Raw genomic sequence first — 27,921 nt, forward strand, 5'->3', positions numbered from 1 at the left:
TGTATCAAAAAATATCGTAGTATGTATCAGAAAGTTGATTGATATGCATAATTATACCATGTGGTATGTATTGGTGACATAAGATTATGAAAATTATTTATTAATTTGTTTAGATGTGTATTGATTACGAGATAATTAATAAACTATGTATTATTTAGCCGTATATTATATATTGATGAACTCTATTCTTTAAAAAACTATGTATCGATTTATTTAGAAGCACGTATTGATTTGTTTGATGTATATTATTTGGTTACACAGTATATGTCAATAAAAAACATACGATGAAAACAAGAAAGAAAGGAATAATATATTTTATTTATTTTTAATTACGAGACCAATAACTTTTTTAATAAAATTTTTTGACTTTTTTATTTCTTTTAAAAGAATAGTATTAGAAGAAATATAGAAACTATGAACTCGTTTCATAATTTTTTTTTCTCATTATCTAGTTGTCGAATGTGTATTTCTAGATATGTCTACTGAGAGTGAATACTGCTATCGATTGAGTGGTTGTCTATATCGCTGACCACTTTGAAAGATCATTTTGAATAGCAGGAGAGATACTTCTGGAGCCTCTTAGAGATATTTTATCTTATTACACTCTTAGTTGTATTCATATTAAAATTATTTGAATACATCATTTTTTACAGAAAAAAAGAAAAAAACCTGCCCTATATGATTTTTTTTTCTCCTTTGGAGTATTCCATGATGTACTCCAAGCAGTCTCCTCTGTAGACACGACGAATATAGGTGATGAGCTCACCTTACCTCCCTCGTCATCTTTAGTATGTTAAAGATCCATTTTGCATCAAGTAACCAGGCAGTCATTTGGATGCTGCCATAAATTATTGTGATCTTTTTGAGCTGTTTCCTATTTGAATTAGATTCAATTTACTTACTTTTTATATTTGAATTAGATCAATGTTATTAATTATATTTTTCTTTTAGAGTTAGGTTAGATCGACCTTTGTATAAGCGAAGATAACGTACAGCGTTCGTTTCATGGTTGTATAAAATCAGATTCTCGTTTTTTGGAGGTTAATCATTTTCGAAACAATTGTTGGAGGTCTGACACTCTTGATGGTGGTCGTTTTAGCTTTTTTTTTTTTTTTTTTTTTCCCGCTTCGATCGGGTTCGTTCCGGGAACAACCGGTTTCTTGCACACTTTTCGCCCGGTACACGGCCAGGCAATCGGGTCTCCGACCGAACCCAAGACCATCCAAGGGCGGTTGCGGCCGGACCGGTCCATACCGAAGTCACGGTCCGGGTTGGATCCCGAATTCGCTGCCCCACCTGGTTTTCCCTCTCCTGCCAAATCTTAAACCCTAAACCATTCTCACGCCCCACCGTCGCCTTAACCGCTCTCTAGGCCCCCAAATCCCCCGGGCCGGGGAACCCCCACCCCAACCCCAAAGATGGGAGCTCTCACGACCCTGACCAAGTGGATCCCAGAAGACGATCTCCTACTCAAAAACGCCGTCGAGGTAACTAGATCTCGCGTTCTCTTTGTCCCTTTCATTTTATCCTGATTCGATGTCTTCGAACATTGCAATGAACCAACAATTTTCATACTCGAGTTGATTTCTTTATCTGGACTTTTATATATATTGAGTTAGTTTAAAACTTCTGATAGTTTGCTCATTCGAAAAGTTTTTCAGTGATTTTTTTTAAAAAAAATGTATTTCTGCTTCGAGATTTGAGTGCTTTTTGGGGAAAATTGGATGTTGAGATGCCGTTTAGCTTTATTTCATCTCATTTCTGTTCTCTTTAGGATAATTCTACGGAAGTTTCTCGAAATTAAGAGGAGTTAGAGCTTTCAATGCAGTACAAGTCAATATTTGATAGCAACTCAGGGGTTCTGTCTTTAATTTAGTTTAACCTTGTATATGAGATGATGTTAACCCTATATCCAAATATTGGGTCATTCATCGACAAGACAGGAATGAATAAAGGGTTGACTGTAATCAATTGCATCTCAAATTACTTTATTGATTTTACTCTTAGCTACTTTAAAGCTGTGCAAATGTATAATTGTGTGCCTTTGTCACCCTTGAAGGGGTAACAATCAGCAGAGCACCATGATACTTGTTGGGTATAAAATATCCCCCAGCCGAAGTTCGTGACAGAGTGACCCTCCAGGGATCCAACCGACTTTCGACCTCCGACGACGTCCCTTCAAACCTCCCGGACGGCCGACCTCCGCAACACTTCCAAGTTTTGCTGGCGGATAAGCCCCACCAGCGTCGACCGGATTCTTCGCGATGGACGGACTCCATCCAAATTTTCACGATGATCGACCATCTTCTAGACCTCGTCCGGACTTCTACGGGAGCCGAACCTCGTCCCCAACTCCGGTTGCAGGAAGACTCCGCCCGGACTCCTACGGGAGCCGGACCTCGTCCCCGACTTCGGCTGCAGGCAGACTTCGTCCGGACTCCTACGGGAGCCGGACTCTGCCCACGACTCCAATTGCAGGTAGACTTCGTCCGGACTCCTACGGGAGTCGGAATTTGCCCCCAATTTTAATTGCAAGTAGACTTCGCCCGGACTCCTACGGGAGCCAGATCTCGTCTCCGACTCCGGCCGCAGGAAGACCTCGTCCGGACTCCTACGGGAGCCGGACTTCGTCTCCGACCTCAACTGCTGGAAGGCTTCGCCCGGACTCCTACGGGAGCCGGGCTCCGTCCCCGATCTCAATTGCTGGCAGACTTCGTCCGGACTCCTACGGGAGTCGGACTCTGCCCACGACTCCAATTGCAGGTAGACTTCGTCCGGACTCCTACGGGAGCTGGACTTCGCCCCCAACTTTGATTGCAGGTAGACTTCGTCCGGACTCCTACGGGAGCCAGATCTCGTCTTTGACTCCGGCCGCAGGAAGACCTCGTCCGGACTCCTACGGGAGCCGGACTTCGTCCCCGACCTCAACTGCTGGAAGGCTTCGCCTGGACTCCTACGGGAGTCGGGCTCCGTCCCCGACCTCAATTGCTGGCAGACTTCGTCCGGACTCCTACGGAAGTCGGACTCTGCCCACGACTCCAATTGCAGGTAGACTTTGTTCGGACTCCTATGGGAGCCGGACTTCGCCCCCAACTTTGATTGCAGGTAGACTTCGCCCGGACTCCTACGGGAGCCAGATCTCGTCTCCGACTCCGGCCGTAGGAAGACTTCGTTCGGACTCCTACGGGAGCCGGACTTCGTCCCCGACCTCAACTGCTGGAAGGCTTCGCCCGGACTCCTACGGGAGTCGGGCTCCGTCCCCGACCTCAACTGCTGGCAGACTTCGTCCGGACTCCTACGGGAGCCGGACTCTGCCCACAACTTTAATTGCAGGTAGACTTCGCCCGGACTCCTACGGGAGCAGATCTCGTCTCCGACTCCGGCCGCAGGAAGACTTCGTCCGGACTCCTACGGGAGCCGAACTTCGTCCCCGACCTCAACTGCTGGAAGGCTTCGTCCGAACTCCTACGGGAGCCGGACTCCGTCCCCGACCTCAACTGCTGGCAGACTTCGTCCGGACTCCTACGGGAGCCGGACTCTGCCCACAACTTTAATTGCAGGTAGACTTCGCCCGGACTCCTACGGAAGCCAGATCTCGTCTCCGACTCCGGCCGCAGGAAGACTTCGTCCGGACTCCTACGGGAGCCGGACTTCGTCCCCGACCTCAACTGCTGGAAGGCTTCGCTCGGACTCCTACGGGAGTCCGGCTCCGTCCCCGACCTCAACTGCTGGCAGACTTCGTCCGGACTCCTACGGGAGCCGGACTTCGCCCCCAACTTTGATTGCAGGTGGACTTCGCTCGGGCTCCTACAGGAGCCAGATCTCGTCTCCGACTCCAGCTGCGGGAAGACTCCGTCCGGACTCCCACGGGAGCCGGACCTCGTCCCCGACTTCGACTGAAGGAAGACTTCGTCCGGACTCCTACGGGAGCCGGACTCCGAGCTCATCTCAGACGGGTAGCTAGCCACCTCTCTCTGCCAGATACTCCAGCCGGACTTCGGCCGACAGGCCTGGATCCTCTAGCAGGCCACAGCAACGACCACGACTCTGCTCTACTTCCTGCGACGGATTCTGCGCAGCTCCATCACTCCCTGGCGGGCCGCAGTAACGGCCACGACTCTGCTCCACTTCCTGCGACGGATTCCGTGCAGCTCCATCACTCCCTGACAGACCACAATAATGGCCACGATCCTGCTCCACTTCCTGCGACGGATACCGCGCGATTCCTCTATCTTCTGGCAAGTCGCGACAACGGACGCCGCTCTACTCCCCACGACAGACTCCACGTGGCATGTTCCGGTGATAGCCATGATTCCACTCCACTACTCTTCGCAACAAACTTCTCCTGACCATGGGCAGCCCACTGCCAGACGGTTACAAACATCGCTATCAGTCTGTTGCTCCCTTCGCCTATAAAAGGGGGACCCAAAATACGTTATTCTCTAAGCTCTATTTTCTATCCCAAAACTCTGCTAAAATTTTCATTCGAGCACTCCATTCTTGTTGAGGCAGAGAACTGACTTGAGCGTCGGAGGGTCTTGCCGGAGCAACCTCAACTCCGGTTTAGACTTCTTTTGCAGGTCCCGGCGGCGACCGCGACTCTCTCGACTCCAGCTTCTCCGGCGCAGGCGGATTTTTGCACCAACAGGATTGGCGCTAGAGGAAGGGTCTGTGTCTTCGCAGCACCTTTGTTCTTAAAGGAGCGCTCAACGGGACCGTCTCCGGTCATCTTTTCCAACATCCATTCCTCCTTCCCCCACTTGATCTTTGCCCGATGCTTCCCCGCAAAGCATCCACACGGCGATCCACGGCCTCCGCGGCCAGATCTCATGCTCCGGCCTCATCTCCAGTCTCCCGGCCTCTACCCCCTTCTCTGGCAACGGCGGTTGGCACGGAGCAATTCGACCTACTGGTGCAGCAGGTCAGAGGCCTCACTGAAGCTGTGCAGGCCATGCAATAGAGCAGCAGCCGCAAGCATCAGTGCGATCGGAAAGAGTGTCGCCAGAACTCCAAAATCCGACGGTGGGATGGGCCCCTTGGGCCAGTCGCCCAGTCTTTTCCGGAAAGACGAATCCAAGGGTGGAAAGCCCCCAATCAGACCACGATTCAACCCCCGGAAGATCTCTACCTCCATCTTGCTAGAAGACCCTCGAGACCCGTAGTCGAGAGGATTTCTTGGACCGGAGGCTTCAGGAGATGAACCGGCGGATCGAGGAACTCCGTCACGCTCCCCCCGCTTATGGTGAGGACATTTGTACTGACCCTCCCTTTTCTCAAATGATCATGCAGGAACCGATCCCGCCAAACTTCAAGCTCCCTCAATTCGAAAGCTACGACGGGACTTCGGACCCGGTTAACCACCTGGAGATCTTCCGGACGATGATGCTGCTTCATGGCGCGCCCGATGCCATTCTATGTCGAGCCTTTCCATCCACCTTGAAGGGAGCGACGAGAAACTGGTACTCGGCGCTGAAGCAGGGTACCATCTTTTCCTTCGATCAGATGAGCCACCAATTTGTGGCTCATTTTGTCAGCAGCCGGTGCCCCCGGAAGGGTTCGAAGTTCCTCATCAACATCAAGCAGAGGGAGGGGGAGTCCATTCGGGCCTACATCAACCGCTTCAATGTCGCCGCGCTGGAGGTCCGGAACTTGGACCAGTCGGTAGCGATGGCCGCTCTGAAAGGCGGCCTTCAGAAGAACGACTTTTTATTCTCCCTGGAAAAGAAGTACCCCAGGGATTTTGCAGACCTGTTGGCTCGGGCCGAAGGGTACGTCCGAGCGGAAGAAGCCTTCAAAATGAAGGACGAGGAAACCGCGAGAGAGCGGCAGGCGGGAGACTCGAGTAAGCCCGCAGTCGAAAAAGGGCTGAGAGAAGCTCGGCCATGTTCTCGAACTCCTCCCGGGCACAAGCGTGCCCAGACTCCTCCTCAAGCACGCAGGCAGGGAAGCCCGGAGAGGATGCGCACGCACCCCGAGAAGCGCAATCCGAACAAGTTTTGCCTCTACCATCGTGACCACGGTCACGACACGGAGGAATGCATCCAGCTCCGAGACGAGATCGAGGAGCTCATCCAACGAGGTCGGCTCGACAGATTCATTCGACGCCGGCCTGAGGGTAGAGAAGATCGGCCAAGGGCCCTGCCGCAACCTGAACCGCCGAGGAGGGAAAAGCAGTCCGGAGATCGGCCTCCAATCGGAATCATCAACTCCGTCACCGGAGGACCTCAAGGAGGAGCAGACCTTCCACGACCATGGGACTTGAAAAACTTGTAAATGTATTACTAACGACTTTGCTTTGAATCAAAATTTCTTTCGACTTTGCATGTCTTTCCCTTTTGGCATGGACTTGTTACGACTGGGGATAACCCCTTCAAACAATCAAAACAAGGTCATGTTAGGAACAGGAGGAGAACCTCGTCCTAACATGAGCAAAATGAAAGTCCGATTATTTTAAGATCGGATCGGGGAGAGGCCCATATAACGGTCCTTAGGTGCCCCCATAGCCATGTTAGGAACAGGAGGAGAACCTCGTCCTGACATGAGCAAAATGAAAGTCCGATTATTTTAAGATCGGATCGGGGGAGAGGCCCATATAACGGTCCTTAGGTGCCCCCATGGCCATGTTAGGAACAGAAGGAGAACCTCGTCCTGACATGAGCAAAGTCAAAGGCCCGGTTCTTTTAGACCGGATGGGGGAGAGGCCTTACAACGCTCTTATGTGCCCCCACAGCCATGTTGGGAACAGGAGGAGAACCTCGTCCTGACATGAGCAAAGTCAAAGGCTCGGTTCTTTTAGACCGGATGGGGGGAGAGGCCTTACAATGCCCTTATGTACCCCCACAGCCATGTTGGGAACAGGAGGAGAACCTCGTCCTGACATAAGCAAAGTCAAAGGCCCGGTTCTTTTAGACCGGATGGGGGGAGAGGCCTTACAACGTCCTTATGTGCCCCCACAGCCATGTTGGGAATAGGAGGAGAACCTCGTCCTGACATGAGCAAAGTCAAAGGTCCGGTTCTTTTAGACCGGATGGGGGGAGAGGCCTTTGCAACGGCACTTATGTGCCCCCACAGTCCCGTTGGGAACAGGAGGAGAACCTCGTCCTAACCTGAGCTGAGATCGACTACGTTAAGAACAGAAGGAGAACCTCGTCCTGACGATGATAAAAACCCGATCGCCCGACAAGATCGGATAAAGGGAAAAGTTCCCTCAATGGCACCTCCACACTTCTACACGACCCCGCAAAAAGCAAGGGGAGGACCCTCACTCAAAAAAGAAAAAAAAAAGAGAAGGAAAAGCGACAAGAAAAGTAAAACAACACGATAACGACTGGGCACCTCCAAACTACGTCGACGTTGAACTAGTCAAAAGGCAAAAGAAGTTCGGCGGACGACAATTTAATACAATGCGTGGACGAGGTAATACAAAATCTCCTTTTCATTTCATTCACGAAATATACACTACAAAGTCCAGAAGGCTAAAGGAAGAAAAGCAAAACAACAAGAACAAAACAAAACAACAAAAGGAAAAATATATACATGGAAAGACGGAAGGCAAAAAGAGCCCTAGGGAAGCTCTGCTCCTTCCGACCTCAAATTATCGGCTTCACTCCTTATCAAGGACTGCCTCAGATTTTCAACTTCTTCTTCTAGCTCTCTCTTTTTCAGCAGCATGTCCTGGAACATCCGATGAAGTCGCTGCCTTTCGTTCTCCGCCTCTCGACGCCTCTTTCTCAGGACCTCGGATTCCGCCTCCGTGTCCTTGACCACCCGCTGCTCGTACACCAGCTGGATCTTCAATTGCTGCAGCTCGGCCCTCCCCTCCCCAAGAGCGACAGACAGTTCTTCTACGGTCCTTCTCAGGGATTGGAGTTCGTCGGAATCCCTGGCGGAAGCAGACTGAGCCCCCTTAGCTAGCTGCCTTTGAAGGCGGGCAACCTCGTCGGTCGCCATCCTGAGCCTCCCCTTGCATTCGTCCACCTGCCTGCGCCAGTCGGTCCGGTGTGCGTCATAGCTCGCCTCGGCATCCTGGAGCTGCCGCTGAAGGTCGGAGACCTTCGACCATTCTCGATCGCTGTCGGCTTGAGTCGAAAGCCGGGATGAGCTTCCTTCCAACTGGCCGATCCTCTCCTGTGCAGCCGACAGCTCCACTCTGAGAGAACTGATCTTGGCAGTTTGAGCCCAAGATCGGTCGCTGGTGTGCTTCCTATGTTCCTCGAGCTCCCTCTCGAAGTTCGCCTTTCTCCGGCTGTACTCCATGATCCCCTTCACGTGGAGGTTTCGGAAGCGGGTGGCCTCCGCGGTGGCTTCAGAGTGACCCTCCCTTAACTTGCGAAGCTCACCTTCCATCTTCTTCGACCTGTTCGTCAAACGAAGAACTTCCTTCTTCAGGTGCTGAATCGTGGACTTCAGCGGAATCTCCTGGGCAGGGGAAGTGCTTCGGCAGGACATTGCCATCGGGAGACAAAAGCGTCAAGGTGCGTCTCATTGCAGAAAGAAAAACAAAAAGGAGGAAGGAAGAGCGGAGAAGAGTGGAAAAGCCGTCCACAAGGAGAAACTCAACTTTATTGATTGAATGTTTCTTAAAGACAAAAAGGAAAGGAAAAATTGCAGTAAAAGAAAAATACAAGGTCGGAGGTCTCAGACCTCTGCGGTAGGAGTTGGGGAGCTCGGTGTCCCTGGAAGGAGGGCTGCGGCAGCAGTGGCAGCAGGATAGGGACAGGCCTCATCTTCAGACTCCTCGCCCAAGAAGCTGAGATCGAGCTCGGGAAATTTTCTGGCCACCTTCTCCTGGCAGAGCTCGAATCTTTTGATTAATGCTTCTTGGCCGAACCTGACGTTTAGATCCCTCATCTCCACAGAGGCCTTGAACTCCCCCACCGCAAGAATCCTGACCTCCGAGACCAGGATCGGGATCTGCTCCGCCAAATTTGCGACCTCGGCCTCTGCCTTCCTCACCGTCTCCTCCGAGGTTTGCTTCTCTTCCTCCCGGGCCTGCTTTTCTTTCTCCAGGGCCTCTTGGAGGGTAACTACTTCAGCTGCCCTTTCTTTGAGGCGAGCGACTTCGGCCCGACGACGCTCCTCCGCCTGGATGGCGTCCCTCCTCGCTCGGTTCGTCGCCTCGATATTGGCAAGGAGCTGGTGCCCAATCTGTAAGGGCGGCTAGGGGATCAGAACAAGGGTCGAAAAGCCAATTAAATGAAGATTTGTTTACCTCGAGAAAGGATCCTAGGGAGTCCCAAACCCGCTGCTCAGGATCGGCGCGATCAATCCTCTCGACGACTTCGGGCAGAATGCAGCCGTCGATCAATCGCTTGATCAAGTCTCTGTCATTGAAGGGATTCTCCGGCTCTTCTTCAGAACCGTGGGATTCTTCGATGGCGACCCGGCGGCCACTTATCCTGCGGGCCACCGACTTCCTTCTCCTCCCCCTCTCGACCCCGGGCGCCTCCGCGGGACGGACCCCTGAAACAGGAGCCTCAGTGAGGGGACTCCTTGAAGAGGCCCGGGGAGCCGGAGGTTCGGCGTCCGAGGGAACCTCGACCGCGGGAGCCGCCTGGGCAGGCGCGGCCGAGCTCGTCTCCTCTGTTCTGGCCTTCTTTGCTGATCCGGAGGCTGCGGCGCCTTTTCTTTTGTGGGCCTTGAGGCCCCTGGCGAGCATCCGTGCTACTTCGGCGTCCATTCCTAAAAAAAAAAAATCAATCAAAAATCGGTGATGGGGTGAAAAAGGAAGAAGTGACACGCAAAAAAAAAAAAAAGAAGAGAAGAAAAGAAGAGAAAATGAAGAAGGACGGGAGAAAAGAAGAGGAAAGAAAAGATGGAATACTCGCAGGATCCTGGGGACTCAAGCCGATGTTGAACAAAAACTGCTCTTCAGAAGGTTGGGAAGGGAAGGAGCGGAATAGCCAAGAAGCTTCCGGGCGGCTTGAAGGTCGTCCTCCCCCAGGCTGGGAGTCCGGCGGACAGAGTCCCTCAGAGAGCCCCAAGGGGGCAAGCCCAGCCTCAAAGTCGGGCAGTGGACGAAGAGGTACTTCCCCTTTCAGTTGTGGATTGAAGAGGGAGCACCTTTTAGCAACCCCTTCTTATCAAACTGGGGGGAGAAATACCACCAGTCCTTTGTCGAGGGGTGACGTTTGAAGGTGTAGAAATACCTAAACAAAGAGAGGGATGGCTGAACTTCGACTACGTGGCAAAGGGAGAGAAACCCTATCAAAAACCTAAAGAAATTCGGCGCAACTGAAGCTAAAAAAATATCTAAGAAGCGGAAAAGGGCGACGACAAAGGGCGGAAGCGGAAGCCGGAGTCCGGCACGGAAGGCCTCCTGATACAGGCAGAAGCGGCCAGGAGGAGGGGTGCTAGCCCGATCAGCGGGACCAGGAAGCTCCAGATCTACTCCGGAGGAACTCCATACTGAACCCTTATCAGTAGGAGTTCATCCGGAGTCAGAGAGCAGGGAATGGCACCCGGCGCAAAAATCAGACGAAGCCCAGCCCCAGATGTGGGTTCGTCTACAGTGTGGGGGTCCTGGGGGGCTGACGCGGACGAACTCCTAGAACCACTAGAGGCGGAAGTGTCGGAAGATATTTCAAACGAAGGCCCTAAAGATCCCGGAGAAATCAGGCGGGACAAGGGGCGAGGGGTTGCGGGAGACCAAACCAGAGGAATGCGACAGAAGAAAAATGGAGGAGAAAAGGCCCCTAAATGGCAAGAAGAAAAACGAAGGTTCCGGGACTAATCTAGATCGCTCTGAAGGATGCAGAGGGGCGAGGACAGGGGTGACTCGAAGGACACCTAGGGCCAAGGAAGACGCCAAGGAGGGTCAGGGCTCTCGAAGAGAAGGCGAACACCGATAGAACTTTCAGGCGGAATAGGGCCCCTAAAGGCGGAAGGGCGGGTTTAAATAGACCCTGGGATCCGGCGCCATAATGATCGCGAATCCCCCAGGCCGACCCGCGCTCGCCACGTGTCCCACTCCCCACGGCAGACGGCTAAAAGCGGCTGACAGCTGACAGAGCCATTACTGCGCCGTACCTGGGCCAACGCACCAGCGGGAATTCCGAAAGGTCCCTTCGAATCGCTCCGATTCGAAAAGACTCCAGCACGCGCGCATTTAATGCCAAAATATCTGGGGGCGATCGTGCACAGGATTCAAAGGGACAACTTCGGCTGCAAAAATTTCTCTGTACTTCATTCGAAATTCGAACTCGGAAGTAGGGGGACTGGTGTTGGGTATAAAATACCTCCCAGCCGAAGTTCGTGATAGGAGTGACCCTCCAGGGATCCAACCGACTTCCGACCTCCGACGACGTCCCTTCAAACCTCCCGGGCGGCCGAGCTCCCGCAACACTCCAAAGTTTTGCTGACGGATAAGCCCCCACCAGCGTCGACCGGATTCTTCGCGACGGACGGACTCCACCCAAATTTCCACGATGATCGACCATCTTCTAGACCTCGCCCGGACTCCTACGGGAGCCGGACCTCGTCCCCAACTCCGATTGCAGGAAGACTCCGCCCAGACTCCTACGGGAGCCGGACCTCGTCCCCGACTCCGGCTGCAGGCAGATTTCGTCCGGACTCCTACGGGAGCCGGACTCTGCCCACGACTCCAATTGCAGGTAGACTTCGTCCGGACTCCTACGGGAGCCGGACTTCGCCCCCAACTTTAATTGCAGGTAGACTTCGCCCGGACTCCTATGGGAGCCAGATCTCGTCTCCGACTCCGGCCGCAGGAAGACCTCGTCCGGACTCCTACGGGAGTCGGACTTCGTCCCCGACCTCAACTGCTGGAAGGCTTCGCCCGGACTCCTACGGGAACCGGGCTCCGTCCCCGACCTCAACTGCTGGCAGACTTCGTCCGGACTCCTACGGGAGCCGGACTCTGCCCACGACTCCAATTGCAGGTAGACTTCGTCCGGAATCCTACGGGAGCCGGACTTCGCCCCCAACTTTGATTGCAGGTAGACTTCGCCCGGACTCCTACGGGAGCCAGATCTCGTCTCCGACTCTGGCCGCAGGAAGACCTCGTCCGGACTCCTACGGGAGCCGGACTTCGTCCCCGACCTCAACTGCTGGAAGGCTTCGCCCGGACTCCTACGGGAGCCGGGCTCCGTCCCCGACCTCAACTGCTGGCAGACTTCGTCCGGACTCCTACGGGAGTCGGACTCTGCCCACGACTCCAATTGCAGGTAGACTTCGTCTGGACTCCTACGGGAGCCGGACTTCGCCCCCAACTTTGATTGCAGGTAGACTTCGCCCGGACTCCTACGGGAGCCAGATCTCGTCTCCGACTCTGGCCGCAGGAAGACTTCGTCCGGACTCCTACGGGAGCCGGACTTCGTCCCCGACCTCAACTGCTGGAAGGCTTTGCCCAGACTCCTACGGGAGCGGGCTCCGTCCCCGACCTCAACTGCTGGCAGACTTCGTCCGGACTCCTACGGGAGCCGGACTCTGTCCACAACTTTAATTGCAGGTAGACTTCGCCTGGACTCCTACGGGAGCCAGATCTCGTCTCCGACTCCGGCCGCAGGAAGACTTCGTCCGGACTCCTACGGGAGCCGGACTTCGTCCCCGACCTCAACTGCCGGAAGGCTTCGCCCGGACTCCTACGGGAGCCGAGCTCCGTCCCCGACCTCAACTGCTGGCAGACTTCGTCCGGACTCCTACGGGAGCCGGACTCTGCCCACAACTTTAATTGCAGGTAGACTTCGCCCGGACTCCTATGGGAGCCGGATCTCGTCTCCGACTCCGACCGCAGAAAGACTTCGTTCGGACTCCTACGGGAGCCGGACTTCGTCCCCGACCTCAACTGCTGGAAGGCTTCGTCCGGACTCCTACGGGAGCCGAGCTCCGTCCCCGACCTCAACTGCTGGCAGACTTCGTCCGGACTCATACGGGAGTCGGACTCTGCCCACGACTCCAATTGCAGGTAGACTTCGTCCGGACTCCTACGGGAGCCGGACTTCGCCCCCAACTTTGATTGCAGGTAGACTTCGCTCGGGCTCCTACAGGAGCCAGATCTGGTCTCCGACTCCAGCTGCGGGAAGACTCCGTCCGGACTCCCACGGGAGCCGGACCTCATCCCCGACTTCGACTGAAGGAAGACTTCGTCCGGACTCCTACGGGAGCCGGACTCCGAGCTCCTCTCAGACAGGTAGCTAGCCACCTCTCTCCGCCAGACACTCCAGCCGGACTTCGGCCGACAGGCCTGGACCCTCTAGCAGGCCATTGCAACGGCCACGACTCTGCTCCACTTCCTGCGACGGATTCCGCGCAGCTCCATCACTCCCTGGCGGGCCGCAGTAACGGCCACGACTCTGCTCCACTTCTTGCGACGGATTCCGCGCGGCTCCATCACTCCCTGGCAGACCACAATAATGGCCACGATCCTGCTCCACTTCCTGCGACGGATACCGCGCAATTCCTCCATCCTCTGGCAAGTCGCGACAACGGACGCCGCTCCACTCCCCGCGACAGACTCCACGTGGCATGTCCCGGTGATAGCCACGATTCCACTCCACTACTCTTCGCAACAAACTCCTCCTGACCATGGGCAGCCCACTGCCAGACGGTTACAAACATCGCTATAAGTCTGTTGCTCCCTCCGCCTATAAAAGGGGGATCCCAGATACGTTATTTTCTAAGCTCTATTTTCTATCTCAAAACTCTGCTAAAATTTTCGTTCGAGCACTCCATTCTTGTTGAGGCAGAGAACTGACTTGAGCATCGGAGGGTCTTGCCGGAGCAACCCCAACTCCGGTTTAGACTTCTTTTGCAGGTCTCGGTGGCGACCGCGACTCCCTCGACTCCAGCTTCTCCGGCGCAGGCGGATTTTTGCACCAACAATACTGATTGGAAGCTCTTTGTGATAAGTTCCTATTAGGGAAGATATTGATATCACATCAACATAAACAATGGACCATTTTCTGTAAATTGGCTTTATGAATGTTTTGGCTGTAAAATCCAACCAGGTACCATGGACCTTGTATGTTGCCATAACCTTTTTATGGGCTCAGATGGTTGCTTCAACCATCCGACCTGGTTTTCTTAGCACAGAAGGTTTGTTTCCTTGACAGAACCAACCCCTTTTGGTACTGAAAATTTGCAATAAACCTCAGTGGTAGTTCAAAATGATAAAGGAGATAATAAAAAATAAACGCTCACCTTGACACTCCCACCATAACTGTTTGTTGACACCTACCTTTTCCATGTCCTATCAAAATCTCTTCCTGCATCTCATTTGAGAAGTGGATCTTTTGCCTTCCAGTAGGGTGCATTTCTCCAGATCTTTGTGACTGCATCAAATGTTATCAAGCAGCATGATTTTTGGGCCAGCATGTCATTGTTAGTTCCTTAGTTGCCAGAATCAGGAATGGGTGCAGAAGCAGGTCTGGGGAGGCAGACAATTTAAAACTATTAAAGTAGGAAGTGCTTAGGAAGCAGGTGGAATTCGAGTTTTTGAGGAGTTTCCAAAGCAAGTTCATTCCCTAGATAGAAAATTTCTACTACTAAGGTTAGTTTGTAGAGCACCAGTTTGGTTGTATGTCAATACCATATAATTTAAAGTTCAAATTGCCCGCACCATTCCCTTTTTTGAAAACATGAAATCATGCACCATTCTAAATTTCTAATAAAGTTGTTTTAATTGGTCAGCAACTTTATCTCTTTGAATGCAGTCTACTTCAGCAAGACTAAAGTGAGATTTAGCTCTAACAAGATCTACCGTGTTACGTATGAAGTTATGATTTTTTTTAATATTCTCTCTCTTTTCTTTTTTAAAGTATAGGTACATGCTTGGCATATTAATGCTGCAAACAGCCATAAACCCTTATAGCAATTGCATGTAATATATGCTTTTACATCGGGGTGAATGAAGTGGCAATCTGCCTTTTAATTCAAATGTTAGTATTATTGAAGTTTTTCATTTTTGTAAAAAAAAAAGAAATCTAAGACTAGCTATTATGTATTGATCAAATTGGTGGACAATAAGGAAGCCCCATGAGGATAGGATAAACATAGAAGGGATGAGTCTGTCAAGTGTTTTTTTGAGGATTTGAGGAAAGAGTGCAGTTGGTCAGATAAATGAACATAAGAACAGGAACGGCCATGAGCGATAGTGTTGTGTACCATAATAATGAAAGTCCTTGATTGGCTCATGGGGCTAGATGCAAGCCATAGTAGTTTAGTAGATGTAGTTCTTATACATTTGTTGCATAGGATGCACTCAGTTTGATGGCTTGGTTAGAAGGGTTCCATAGAGACTAAAAACTTGAGGTTCGAATCCCCAAAAAATCCATTTATTTAAATTGCAGGCAGAAATGGTATACTCATTCGTAATGCATTGATGGAAGGGGGAAGGGCGGCAAACACTTTTATATATAAATAATTATTTGTTATTTCCTTAACAAATGTTGTGGTAAAAACAAATTTGTGGTGTGAATTCATCAGCTTTTCTGGTGGTCACCTATGATCAGCCTGTTGAATTTCATCAACAACCCAATGAAAGTGCTAATACGGAAGGCAGGTTAATCTATAAAGAAAATTGGCAGTGGATGATAATTGTTTTACATGGAGTTCCTGATGGTACTTCTATGGTCTTGTAGACAATGTAACTTCAGGGCCAACCACCGAATCTATTGATGAACATTTGATGGGTGTTTGTCCAATATGTACATTTTTACTACATGTCCCCTTATTTATAAAATATGTGGATTCCTATATCTATAGCCGTAATCAAACATATGCCAAAGTGCTTTTGGCAAGAATGCCTTAAGGATCTGATGTTACTTATATTTTGATAACATCTTAAAGTTTTAATGGCATCATCACTTCTAACATACTACTGATCATATTGTAGTAAATTTGAACCTTTTGCTAATGTTTGTTTTGGCATCTGGGACCAACCCTACAGTGTAAGCTTGTTTTATGATTTAGGATGGATACACATGCAATGAGGAGTTTGTAACTTATGAGGGGAGCATATGAGCAGATATCATGAAAATCAGGCCACAGGCAGTGATTGAAATGTACTGTTGTGAATTATCATCATATTGGGTGATTTGGGTCCATATCAGAAATTTTTTGCAGTGTTTTCATCTTATTTATACTAGATGCTTGCTTAAGGTTTAATTGCCTCTGTTAATGTTTCATTAAGTCTTGAATTTACCAAAGCATTTTTTTTGGTGCCTTATATATCTCAGGCTGGTGCTTCCTTGGAGTCATTGGCTAAAGGTGCAGTGCGCTTTTCTCGTCGGTTTACTCTTCGAGAACTACAGGACCGTTGGTATTCACTCCTCTATGATCCAGATATCTCAGCTGAGGCATCTGCTTGTCTTATTGAATTTGAGATGGAACTTTCTATATCCAATCCTCCCAAAACTAATCGAACTTGCACTTCCAAAGGAAAAGATTCTTTATGCGGGAAACGAAAAGGGGACAGTGTACGAAGTCATTACTATGCCATGCGAAAGAGAGTTTGTCATGAACCTTGTAGTTCTGCTAATCTGGGTTTTCTTGTGCCACAATGCCCACGCATCAATACTGCCAATAGTTATGGTTGTGGAGACCAGTTCGAACCTCATGGACAGCATCCAGTTGATGATACTGCCCTAGGGGCAGCGTTCTTAAATCATTATGGACATCAAGAAACTGGCTATCATAAAGGACAACATGATTTCTCTGATATGCTGAGGGTTGATTCTGCTGCTGCCTGTGGTAATATTACTCACCATGCATTTCGTACAGAGCATGTGAACTCAGTTGAAGATGAACTTCCAGATCAGATGGTGGATAGGGACTGCTTATATGGATACACACAAAATATTTCCTCTGTGACAATTGACAGAGGAGGAGAAAATAATGTGATTCAGTCCTTTGGACATGACAACATGCAAAAAGATCATGTGCAGATCCTTAGAGAGGATCTTGATTCTTTAAAATCCTGCCAAGATTTACAAGAGATTAAGAAACTGCAACCATTACGAACAAGCGACCTGTGTGACAATGAAGTTACAGAAGCTAATCTTGACCAGTATGATGGTAATGAAGATGGCATTGCAGGAAAACATAACATAAATTCGAAAGTTCCAGAATGTGGGGACTCGCTCCATCAACTTGGATGTTCATCTCCAGCACCTGGCCTACCTGTTTGGGGAACGGTTCAGAACATATCTGTACCAACTATACCAGTGGGTGTGCACTTTGAAGAACAAGAACATGAGATTCTCACTGTTAATGATACTAACACTGATATGCCAGGATGTGATGGTGTCACCTCAGAACCCAAGTCGAATCATGAGATTTCTGATGCTGACTTAGATAATGCAACAGTGATCTCAGAAAGTGACTTCATGGATTTTTCTAACATGGATCTTACTGACGAGGGGCTCCTTTTCATTGATGTGGATGAGGAAGATATTGCAAATAATGCCTGCCTAAATGGTTTAGGCTCCATGTTGTTGAATTCTCCTAGCAACGCACATCAAGATGATGCCCTCAACTCAAGTGATCCCAAAGCTACAGAGGTTTTGGACCCATGCATCATGATTCCTGAAGGGGCATGTCCTGGTGGGACCAACGATAATTGTGATCAGATACATTCTGGCCATGATGATGATCATGGTTTTTGTGCCTCAGAAGTTAATCTGCCATCTTCTTCTTTGAAAAAATGTCATATTATTGACCCTCTCGAAGGGTTTGTAATCTGTACATTGAACACAGAGGATCCTGAAATCCCATGCAATGATGATGTCTTTTTACCCACTCAAGTGCTTCCACAAGTTCCTATGCCTACATGGGAGCACACTTCTAAGGAACAAAGTGGTCTGATTTCCTCCTCTATCAAGATGTTATCCAATGATGGGAAGCATACTGTAAAAGACTTAACCATGGTAAAGGAGGAACAATTGGGAATTGCACGTTCTCTTCTATCCTCCATGAAGGCCAAGTCATCTACATCACTAAAAGTGGGCACGATGCCCTCAACTGAAGGTTGCATGTTAGAAGCAGAGTCCTTTAAAAGTAATTCCATAGCTGGAATCTCCAGACTTGCAGGCATTGCTGTTGATGACCCAAATTTATGCACATCAGCAAATGTTGCCTTACCCTCTGCCCCAGTTGCTGCCTTGAAGGAAGAAAGTACAACACAAGATTCAGAGAAAATTGGAAAATCCAACAATTCTATCGATTCTTTTGTAGAGAAGCCAGTTCTAGCATCTGATCATTCTAAACTCTATTCCTTCAGCATAGTTGATGGTTGTAAGGAGGAAGCAGATGTACAAGGAACACAATGGAATTTTGTGCCATCCCAGGCAGGATCAGTTTCTGCAGAGTTGGGTCTTTTAGATCCAGTGGCAAATGCATCTACTTCAGATCAAGAAGAGCAAATTTCTGACAGTGAAAATGAAGTACCCAGCTTTTCTGACATTGAGGCTATGGTAAAAAATCTCTGGCCGTTTCTGTAGTTAAATAAAGTAATGTTTTTTTGTGTTCTTTCAAGTTCCATTTCTGATGATTAAGTATTCCGGACTTGCAATGCTGATTGATTGTTCAATTTACTCACACATTTTTGTAGATACTTGACATGGACCTAGGTCCTTATGATCAGGATTCCAGCCTTTTCACCAGGGAAGGTAATACTTGCTCATGGCAATTAAAAGCTTGGCATTTTCCAACATTAACCCTTTGTTTTTTTTTTGGATTGCATGTGATGCATATATGTATGAGCAATATGTTGCAGAAGCAAATATGCCTGTACATTTTCATAAATGTAATGCAAATACGGCAAGGGAGAGAGGGAGGAGGGATTGAAAAATAATACTTGGAGGTCCACACATGATTTTCCTTATGTACCTGTAAACACTCAACCATCAATTGGAAAAGTGCACATCCATCACTTATAGTTGCATTACCATGTTAGCATATAAAGGAAGCGCTTAGACCAGTTTGAATGAGCAAGGTATGCAAGGAAACTATAGAAGATTGATTACACATATATGCAAGAAAAGAGATAGATGGGTTAAGTTGGATGACATTATTATGTGAGGAAGGAGAACCGAGTAATGAGAGATTTAAGTGGGTAAATGACAACATTTTTGGAGGGATCTGTAGCTTTTGATTAGTTGACAAATGAGTTGCAAAAATGAGAGGAAAGGAAATAGTTTAAAAATATAGAATAAACTAAAAAAGAAAAAAGCAAAATATCAAATGGAATAAAGATGCACCAAAAAATAAATTCAAACATAAAACTAAAAAAAAAGTTAAATAGAAAGCTGAGAACATTCAATGGACGATGCCATTTAGTTTTAGCCTAAGGTGCTGGTATGTTGCAAGGTGTGCTGACATGAGCCTTGCATATTGCAGATGAGAGACTCGACTGAGCTGGGGTGAAGCTTCCTTTATCTTTGAATCCTTTGGATGTGGAGGGCTGGATGTCTAGCAAAGGTAGTAGGCAAGGTACAGTGCTAGCATGTTGCAAGGTGGGCTAACATGAGCCTTGCATATTGCGGATGAGAGACTTGACTGAGCTGTGGTGAAGCTTCCTTTATCTTAGAATCCCTTGGATGTGGAGGGACAGATGTCTAGCTAAGGTAGTAGGCAAGGTAGGTTGTATTGATACCGAGCCCTATATTGGTGCTACCCTATCACCATGTCGGTACATCTAGCACGGGGGCTGGTTTAGTGTACTGAGTATTGGCATACCTTTGGTATTGTGTATCGGTATCAAACTGGTCTGGATGGTATGTCCCATACCATTTGGTATGACGTACCTTGGTAGTAGGGAGTTGAGTTAAGCCTTTGCCATGACCTGGTTGTGGGGACCTTGCAGAGCATGTTTTAAGGCTTGGCAACAAACTATCAGAATATATGTTAGAAACTTGAGGAGATGTTGAATTTTGAGGAGTTTGGACAATCAACAAATGGAGCTCAATTGCCCCAAGCCCGTAGGAGATGGGCCCCCTATCTGAGCATTCTTGTGTAGGGGCATCTAGGGTGATATTAGTTGGATGACCTGAATGGAGGGATTTTTTTCAAGGTTTTACATGGCCGGTTTGTTCAGTCTATCCTATGCATTTTGGATCTTGTACGAGCGGTAGGGCATAGTTAGGCAAGGGTTTGGCCCACCCGACTGGAAAGACTTCCATAAATTGTGAGTTAGTATGGTGCCTTATGGGGATCCATAACTGGTTAAGCATGGAGCAAAAGTGTGGCTAATAAAATACTGATGTTGGGACATAGTGCTTTGAAGCTGGGCCAGGGAGTTGGAAGTCAATGTGTCGTACTAAGAAGTTGGATAGTGATTGCAAAGAACTGTTGTCGATCAATGAACCTTTACTTAGTGGGCTGACTTGGATGATATGTCCCATGGTAGTGTGCAATAGCATGCCAATAGGCTATGGAAATGTTGGGTGATATGGCCATGAACGGATGCATGCAAGGACTTCGATGTGCATGGTCATTTGTGGCTTCACCAAGCTGCGGGATGCGTTAGCTTGGCAATGTAGCTTCATGACACAGGCATTTGGCTTGTCTAGAAGCCTCATGCAATACTTTGGCATTGTGGGGGCGTGCCATGCGTATTTGGTATTGTGGTTATTTGAAGGTTCACACAGTAGGCTCATGGATTGGACTTATTGGATAAATTGTTGCATGGGGTACTTTATTGGGTGTAGAGTCAGCTGGGTATGCAGTATTTGTTGGAACACAAAGCCTTGAGACAACACAGAGGTGCCTGATTGTGGAGCACATGAGAAGTGTATTTCAGTGGCATGAAGGTGCGCACGAGCATTGTGGTCAACTTGACAAGATGAGTTGCTTGTATAAGGTTGTTGAAAGAGTTTGGTTTGATAGGGGTGTTGAACAGGAAGTACGAAGATGCATGCTACGTCATATGGCTAGATTGCTGTGCGTGGGTGTCTAAGCTATGTAAACACTCATCATGTGACAATTTATTGATTTTTGAGTTTCTTGAATTCTTAAATGCAAATCATTTGGGAATTTTTAGTTTTTTCTAAAGAATTGTATTTAACAGATTTATGCATTATTCTTTACATTTTCCTGTGGTATACGTAACCATATGATTTTGTGTTGTGTTTCTTATATGCATGTACTCAGGTGTGACTGCATACAATATCATAGTGGCATGCTCTGCTGACCCTATTATCCCTTCTGTTTTCATGACCAGTTTCAAGATATCACTCTGTGGGTAGCAAGAAGGCCATCATGAGGTTGGAGCAAGGTGCCCACTCTTTTATGAATAGAGCTATCTTATCTCATGGAGCTTTTGCAGTTCTCTATGGCCGCTGTATGAAGTATTTCATAAGAACTCCTGAGGTATTTACTCAACCAGGCATTTTAATTGTTATGGATTCAGCTTTTACAACATTCTGATTTTACTAGTATAATTAAGTGCCTAATTCTTCTAAATATTTAAGGGGGTGTTTGGTTCATGACTGAAATCAGAATCGGAATGGTCCTTTGAAGCATTTGGTTCATGATTGGAATTGAAATTGGAATTAGAATAGAGATTTGAATCCTTAGGGGAGAGTTGGGATTGGATTTTAGGGGGTTGGGACCATTCCCATTCCGTCCTAGAATTGAAATCGGAGGACTAGAATGAAGTTTTGAATTCTTAGGAGAGAGTCGGGATTGGATTTTAGGAAGCTTGGACCATTCTCATTCCATCATAGAATCAGAATCGGAATGGTACTCTCCCTAACCAAATGGTTGGAATGAGAGTCACGCATTCCCATTCCAGGCACCAACTGCCTCGAACCAAACACCTCCTAAATGGCTTCAATTAGGAGCTGCGTGGATGTGCAGCCACTCTATAGGAATAATATTTCCCATATGGGTAGGAGATGTGACATGAAGATTTCCATTCATTTGAGAAGAGGAGGAATAGAAAACGAGAAGTAATAGGAGTAAAGATGTTGTTGATTCTGCAATTTGAAGATATCTAGGATACTGCAGTTGATCTAAAGGTGATTATAGTATCTCCAAAACTTTGGCTTGCAAGGTCAGTCCTTTGCAATATCTACATGCCCCTGTGCCTCCTCACCTTGGCTAATAAAGAGGCTTCAGGTTAAATTTTTGACCCATACATGAGAAATGATATCAATATGGTAGTCAGGTATCCAGACTGTCTCTGAGTGGTTGAACTTTTGATCTTGGGGAATTGAGCTTCTATTAATGGCATCTTGTTTTTAGTTTTACTATCTTTAGTAGCATTCGCCGTACCATCCTATATTGGACGGTATGGGGCGTACCATACCGTATTGCATACCTCGATACTATTGTGGGATTTCATTGATATAGGGTCTGGTACTGAGATGGCGAACCTCTTTAGATGGATCACATCCTTGCCTTGTTTCAGGTTCCATTTCATTAATTGGTCCTTTTTGAGAATATTTAAGAAGTTTTGTCCTCAATAAGATTGAAGCAAGGTGAAATAAGTTCTATGCAATTATAGTATGCCACTGACTCCAAAAATTATATTTACAGAGCAGTAATAGGACTGAATTTATTGAATGGATCAGATTGTTGGTTAAATAGGTGGACTTATCAGCATAACTTATCAGTTACCAGGATGGATAGGTAGGAATGGGCTCTTTAAACAAAGGTTATGTTGGCATCGGAAATGGATGGCAATGCAAAGACTTACTGTTAAGAGATGATTTGGGCATATGGAGCTATGCCAGAGACAGCGTCACCAAGAAGCATGGTTAGATACTGGTTTTAGCTTGGAACAGAGTTGACCAAAAAAAAAAAAACTTCAGTGTGGACATACTGAAAATGGTTTGGAGACTTTATCTTGGAGTATTTACCCTTGTATGGGAACCAAAAACAGAGTAGGATTCACGAAGTGATCCCAAACTGATGGCATAATATTTATTTGTTTTTATATTCATGCAAATAGCAGATCCAATCCCAAAATCAAAATCCAAACATTGTTACAATGTGCTTTAGGTGGTGCCTATGCATTGGTTATCTTGGGTGAGAATCTCTAAGTGAAAACTTATATATCAAGTGGTAGTTGAGAATTTCATTTCATTTATCATCTTGCTACCTTTTGTTTTACTGGCCTATAATATTATCTAAAATGCTATGGTTTTTCTTTGTCAGCAGATTTATGGAATTATTGTCCATGCTTTGCCACATTATCTTTTCCACTATAAAATTGTTATAAAAGTTGTATAAAGTTCATTTATGATCCACATACCAAGTTTATTCAGATATTTTGATTGCTTGCCTCCTTTGATAATTTTATCTTTTCTAAACATGAAGGTATCACTTGGAAGAGCCACAGAAGATGTAAAAGTTGACATTGACTTGGGAAGAGAAGGACGTGCTAATAAAATATCTCGGCGTCAGGTGACTATTGTTTCTCTACCATTAACTGATAACAAGTTATTAAGAAAAAGTTTAGTCGGAAGACGAGTCAAGTTGCATGACTATCGTGGAAGATTCATTTGTGGGCTCATTTTAACTTCATCTTACCAAAATGTATTATTAGTTATCTGGGCATTTTGTATGCACCTCGGTTTAGTGGAACTGTTTTATGATCTCTTCTTACACAGGCAATTATTAAGATGGATGATGATGGGTCATTTGTCTTGAAGAATATTGGCAAGTGTTCAATCTTTGTCAACAGCAAGGAAGTATCTGCTAAAAAGCGTATAAATCTAAGTTCAGGTTCTTTGATCGAGGTACGGGATGGTTACTGTCTGCAACATTTGAATTGCTGCATTTCTTTTGAAACTTGCTTATTATTACAATTTTTTGATTCATGAAAATGATGATATTTGATATAACCATGGATATTATTCTTTTAATTATTTCCTTAACAATAATTTTTACCATTGTGAGCATGCACGTATGCATACAATAAAGCCAAATGCTAAAAAGCCTTATCCTATCTATATGAAGGTGGCTTTACAAATATCAACCAGATTAAGATCCATCAGAACGTGATAATTTCTCTGACGATGGTGCTGAATTCGTTTCATGCATTCCCATTTTTCTGTCATTTACCTTTGAAATCAGGTGGCTTTTGGCTCTTCCTTGTATAGGGAGGTAACCAGGCATAGGTAATAATTCATCCAAAGAGCAGTTTTTATGCAGTGTAAGCTCATGCGAAGTCCCCTGGTTTTCTGTTAACTTCAAAATGAAGGGACAAGAAGGCAGATGGTTTGATGCAAGGAAATACATTCATCTCTAAGGCACACATCTTACATACACAACGCTATGCCCTTATGCTGTATCAAATAATTCTTCTTAATTTAATACTTAAGGAGACAAATGCTTTTGTTTTTTGCTGGAGGTATCAATAAACATATCCCATAGGTAGTTGTCATATGGAGTAGTCTTGACAAATGAATTCAAGATCCATGTTTGCTTAACAGTCTTTTGCTCTTGGATGTTTTAATTGGTGACTGGCATCATTCACACATTCATTAATATGAAATGTTAGGTCAGCAACAATCTAATAAATAGCATTTGACGGTGCTTGCAGATAAGAGACATGAGGTTCATTTTTGAGGTGAATCAGAAAGCAGTGAGACGATACATTACTATGAGAGTGAGCAGCCAAAAACAGAAGAATACAAGATTCGAATGGACTCCGGGCCAGAACCCATGAATGGATGCGGGGTGATGGTGACTTTGTGGTTGTGTTCCACTATCTAAATCATGCATTGTATCTTCCATCAAAGGGGCAGATCCATGCAGATTACGCCTACTCTATGTATGGAGTTGCATTAAAATGAAAGTTATGTTTTGAGTTTATGCATCCTTTGTATACAGAGATTACCTTGAATTTTTCTCTTAGTAAATACTGTACAGTGGTGGATCTTTTATACAGATATCAAGGAGCTGGTAGCTGGTCATGGATGAACTGTGGTGAAAGCTGAAATTATAACCTGAAAGCTCATCCATTGAGAAGAAGCTGATCTTGTGGTTCCAAGTTTGTGAGTTAAACACTATAGCTTCCTTTCGAACAGACATCAAATCTACACATTGATATATGTTCCAAGCGACGTTACTGTGGGCATTTGAATGGTCTCTGATGAAATGTTGCTAATTGTTGGGAGAATAATCTTCCTAGTGATTAGCTGATACATAGGCCAGGTAATCATCTCGGGATGAAGTTTGTTTTATTACGATTGTGAGGGGACTCGTTGAGTGGCTTGTTAAGATGGCAACACATTTACAGAGAACTTGCTATTGTTAATTCGTGCAACCTGTCATTGGACTGCTATGATTGGAATGATCATAGATCTTAAGCATTATGTTTGAAGAGGCATCAGATGGTAATATTTCCTTACCAATATAAGATGGTTTTTCCTCAAAAACTGTAGAGTTTACTACCTTAAAAGACAGAGTTGGTTGCGATATAGAATCTGCCAGTCCCTGGTAATGATCTTATTCTAAAGTTGGATTAAGAAATGCTGAGTTTTCCATTATGGACAAATCATAATATTGTCAAGCTAATTGAAACATGGTTTAAGCGCACAAAGCATGTGATGCGTGCTACCAAAATGGCTCTCCACTTTCTAGAAATCAGAATCTTATACCTATTTGTCGCATTAAAGAAAGATAACCTTATTTGCTGAAATTCTAACACCTTCAGGTTTGAATGTGAATGCTTGGAACTAAAATGCTCGTCCAGATGTCATACCAATAACATGGCGCATATTCTACCATCAGTATTTAACGGTACCAAAAAGAGAGAGGAAAATGCAAGTTGGAATTCAGAAAATCCACGCAAAGCTCATTTTAAAATGTGAAAGAATCAGGCACCAACATGGATTCCTACAAGAAAAGGACTCGTACGATGCGTGCCAAGTAGAATAACTCGTGGAATCACAGGTTAGCAAGCCCATTGTATCACGTACTTTAGTAAATCTCACACACTTTAGCAATCCTATTACAATTACCATAAAATATCATTCAAATAGAAAAAAAAAAAAAAACAATTTTTACACCAACGCAAAAAAGAAGAAAAAAAAGCTAGTCGGAATTCTGGAAATCCATGCAACGCTCATTTTCAAATGTGATTTTTCTTTTTAAAAAAATTTGGAGACCGGACAGAGCTCTAACACATATTAGGTTTTTTTTTTTTTTAATAAAATTTTTTAGCGGCCCACCGAAAGAGATGTAAAGAAGGTTTCTTTCTATTTGAACGCATAATTTCGATATCCAGCACTAACCAATGGAACAGCGCCACTATCATTGAAGAATACTGCTCTATATAATATCAAGCGGTGATAAGAAGGCGTTCCGAGCAATTTTTATTTTACCGTTTTATTTGTTTACGTTCAAAAAACGGGTGGATAAGCCTAAACCGTCGGTGGGAATCGAATTCGAGCGCACCGCGGCTGTCAGAGAATCCGAAACCCGCATCCATTCGCCGGCAAGGAATGACGAGGACGGGGCCCAGCAGCCACGGCGGCTATTTAGAGGCTTCATCGGCCGATACTCTGGGACCCTAGAACGAGTGAGAGTAGAATAACGAGAAAGGGACGATGGGACATCACTTCTCTACCCCTGCCGCATTCGCCGCCGAGGAGGTCGACTCCCCCATCCTCGCCATCCACTCCAAGAATGCCTGGAACGATCATTGGAAGTCCCACAAGGACTCCTCCAAGCTGGTATTCTACTCCTCTCTTCCCTCCGGGCCCCATGTCATCCCATCCCTTCTACCATTTTAATGACCATAATCGCTTCGTTTCTTGAGTAATTGATTTCTTGATGGCTTGATGGGCAAGATGGTGATCGATTTCACGGCATCGTGGTGCGGGCCGTGCCGCTCCATCGCGCCGGCCGTTAAGGCCATGGCGGCCAAGTACACTGACGTGGTCTTTGTCAAGATCGACGTCGACGAGCTCTCGGTATCGGATTTTTCTATTTATTCTTTTTTTTTTTTAAGTAAAAAAATTTGTGGTTGCAGAGAATGAGATGGGAATAGGGTTTGGGGTTTTAGAATTTTGATTTGATTTTTTTTTTCGAAATAAATATTTCAGGAGGTGGCGCAGCAGTGGAAGGTGCAGACGATGCCGGCGTTCGTGCTGGTGAAGGGAGGGAGAGAGGTAGGCAGGGTGGTGGGCGCGAAGAAGGACGAGCTCGAGAAGAAAATCGCGCAGCTCAGGGCTTAGAAGGACGTGCTAAGGCTTTTAGTTAACTATCTAATATATATCTTGTGGACTTTGTTGTCGTCTCCCGCGTGTGGAACGAAGAACTTCTGTCGAGATTATCTCTTTTATGGTTTTATTACGTACTTTAGAGCAGCCAATCTGCTCTGTTTGTTGTGTGGAATGCTAATTAATAGTTTTTATTAGATGAAAAGCCCAAAAATCTTCAGGAATGGGATGTATGGTTCTTCGCACCAATTGAAGGCTTACATATGACGATTATGAAAAATTAAGCTTGTTTTGCTATATATGAAAAATAAAATTTGTCTTAATAATTATGGCTAGAAAGTTCTTATATTATTGGACCTTTTTGCTTTTTTGGGTACACATGTTATTGGAATCTTTCTGATTTTTGGATGCTCAAAACATGGCGTCAGGTTGACATTCCAAACCACATGCCATGCACCGCATATATCACACAAGTCAAGATGCAGCATAAGAAATATGTCTACGATTATAAGCTTTCTGGAGCAGCAAATGGACATAGATTGTATCTTTTATGCAAAGGAAGGATTCACCTTCCTTCCTTTAAGGGAACTTAGATCGTATGATGGTTACTTTGAGATTTGTGCGGATAGATGAATAAAAGAATTGGAAATGCTTTGAGATCTGTGTAGAGTGTGATCGAACGATCAACGTCATAGAAGAAGAAGAAGAAGAAGACCATTCATTCTTTCTTGCGGAAGATACAACCTGAACCCACATAACATGTAGCCGCTATGCTAATAGCTTTAGAATA

General features: G+C 46.5%; 2 protein-coding genes across 4 annotated transcripts; both read left to right on the forward strand.

Moving 5' to 3' along the window:
* Window positions 1-1,326: 1,326 nt before the first annotated feature.
* Window positions 1,327-25,288, forward strand: LOC105046419 (uncharacterized). Of its 3 annotated transcripts, none has more exons than XR_832264.4 (8): window positions 1,327-1,487; window positions 16,194-18,428; window positions 18,566-18,623; window positions 21,176-21,324; window positions 23,278-23,364; window positions 23,571-23,699; window positions 24,506-24,736; window positions 24,835-25,288. XR_832264.4 is itself a non-coding variant. In XM_010924998.4 (7 exons), the coding sequence occupies exons 1-7, from the start codon at window positions 1,419-1,421 to the stop codon at window positions 24,629-24,631; spliced, it is 2,853 nt and encodes a 950-aa protein (XP_010923300.1). In that variant the 5' UTR covers window positions 1,327-1,418; the 3' UTR covers window positions 24,632-25,288. The 3 variants fall into 3 exon arrangements, 1 of the variants encoding a protein (XP_010923300.1); XR_832265.4 differs by having other exon boundaries at window positions 24,854-25,288; XM_010924998.4 differs by having other exon boundaries at window positions 24,506-25,288.
* A 1,167-nt stretch (window positions 25,289-26,455) lies between these two features.
* LOC105046418 (thioredoxin H2-2) lies at window positions 26,456-27,460 on the forward strand. Its single transcript, XM_010924997.3, has 3 exons — window positions 26,456-26,642; window positions 26,760-26,882; window positions 27,015-27,460. Exons 1-3 carry the CDS (start codon window positions 26,517-26,519, stop codon window positions 27,144-27,146), a joined length of 381 nt encoding a protein of 126 aa, XP_010923299.1. The 5' UTR covers window positions 26,456-26,516; the 3' UTR covers window positions 27,147-27,460.
* Window positions 27,461-27,921: the final 461 nt, after the last annotated feature.

This window comes from Elaeis guineensis, chromosome 6 (genome assembly GCF_000442705.2).
Source record: "Elaeis guineensis isolate ETL-2024a chromosome 6, EG11, whole genome shotgun sequence".
In the NCBI taxonomy this organism is placed as follows: domain Eukaryota; kingdom Viridiplantae; phylum Streptophyta; class Magnoliopsida; order Arecales; family Arecaceae; genus Elaeis; species Elaeis guineensis.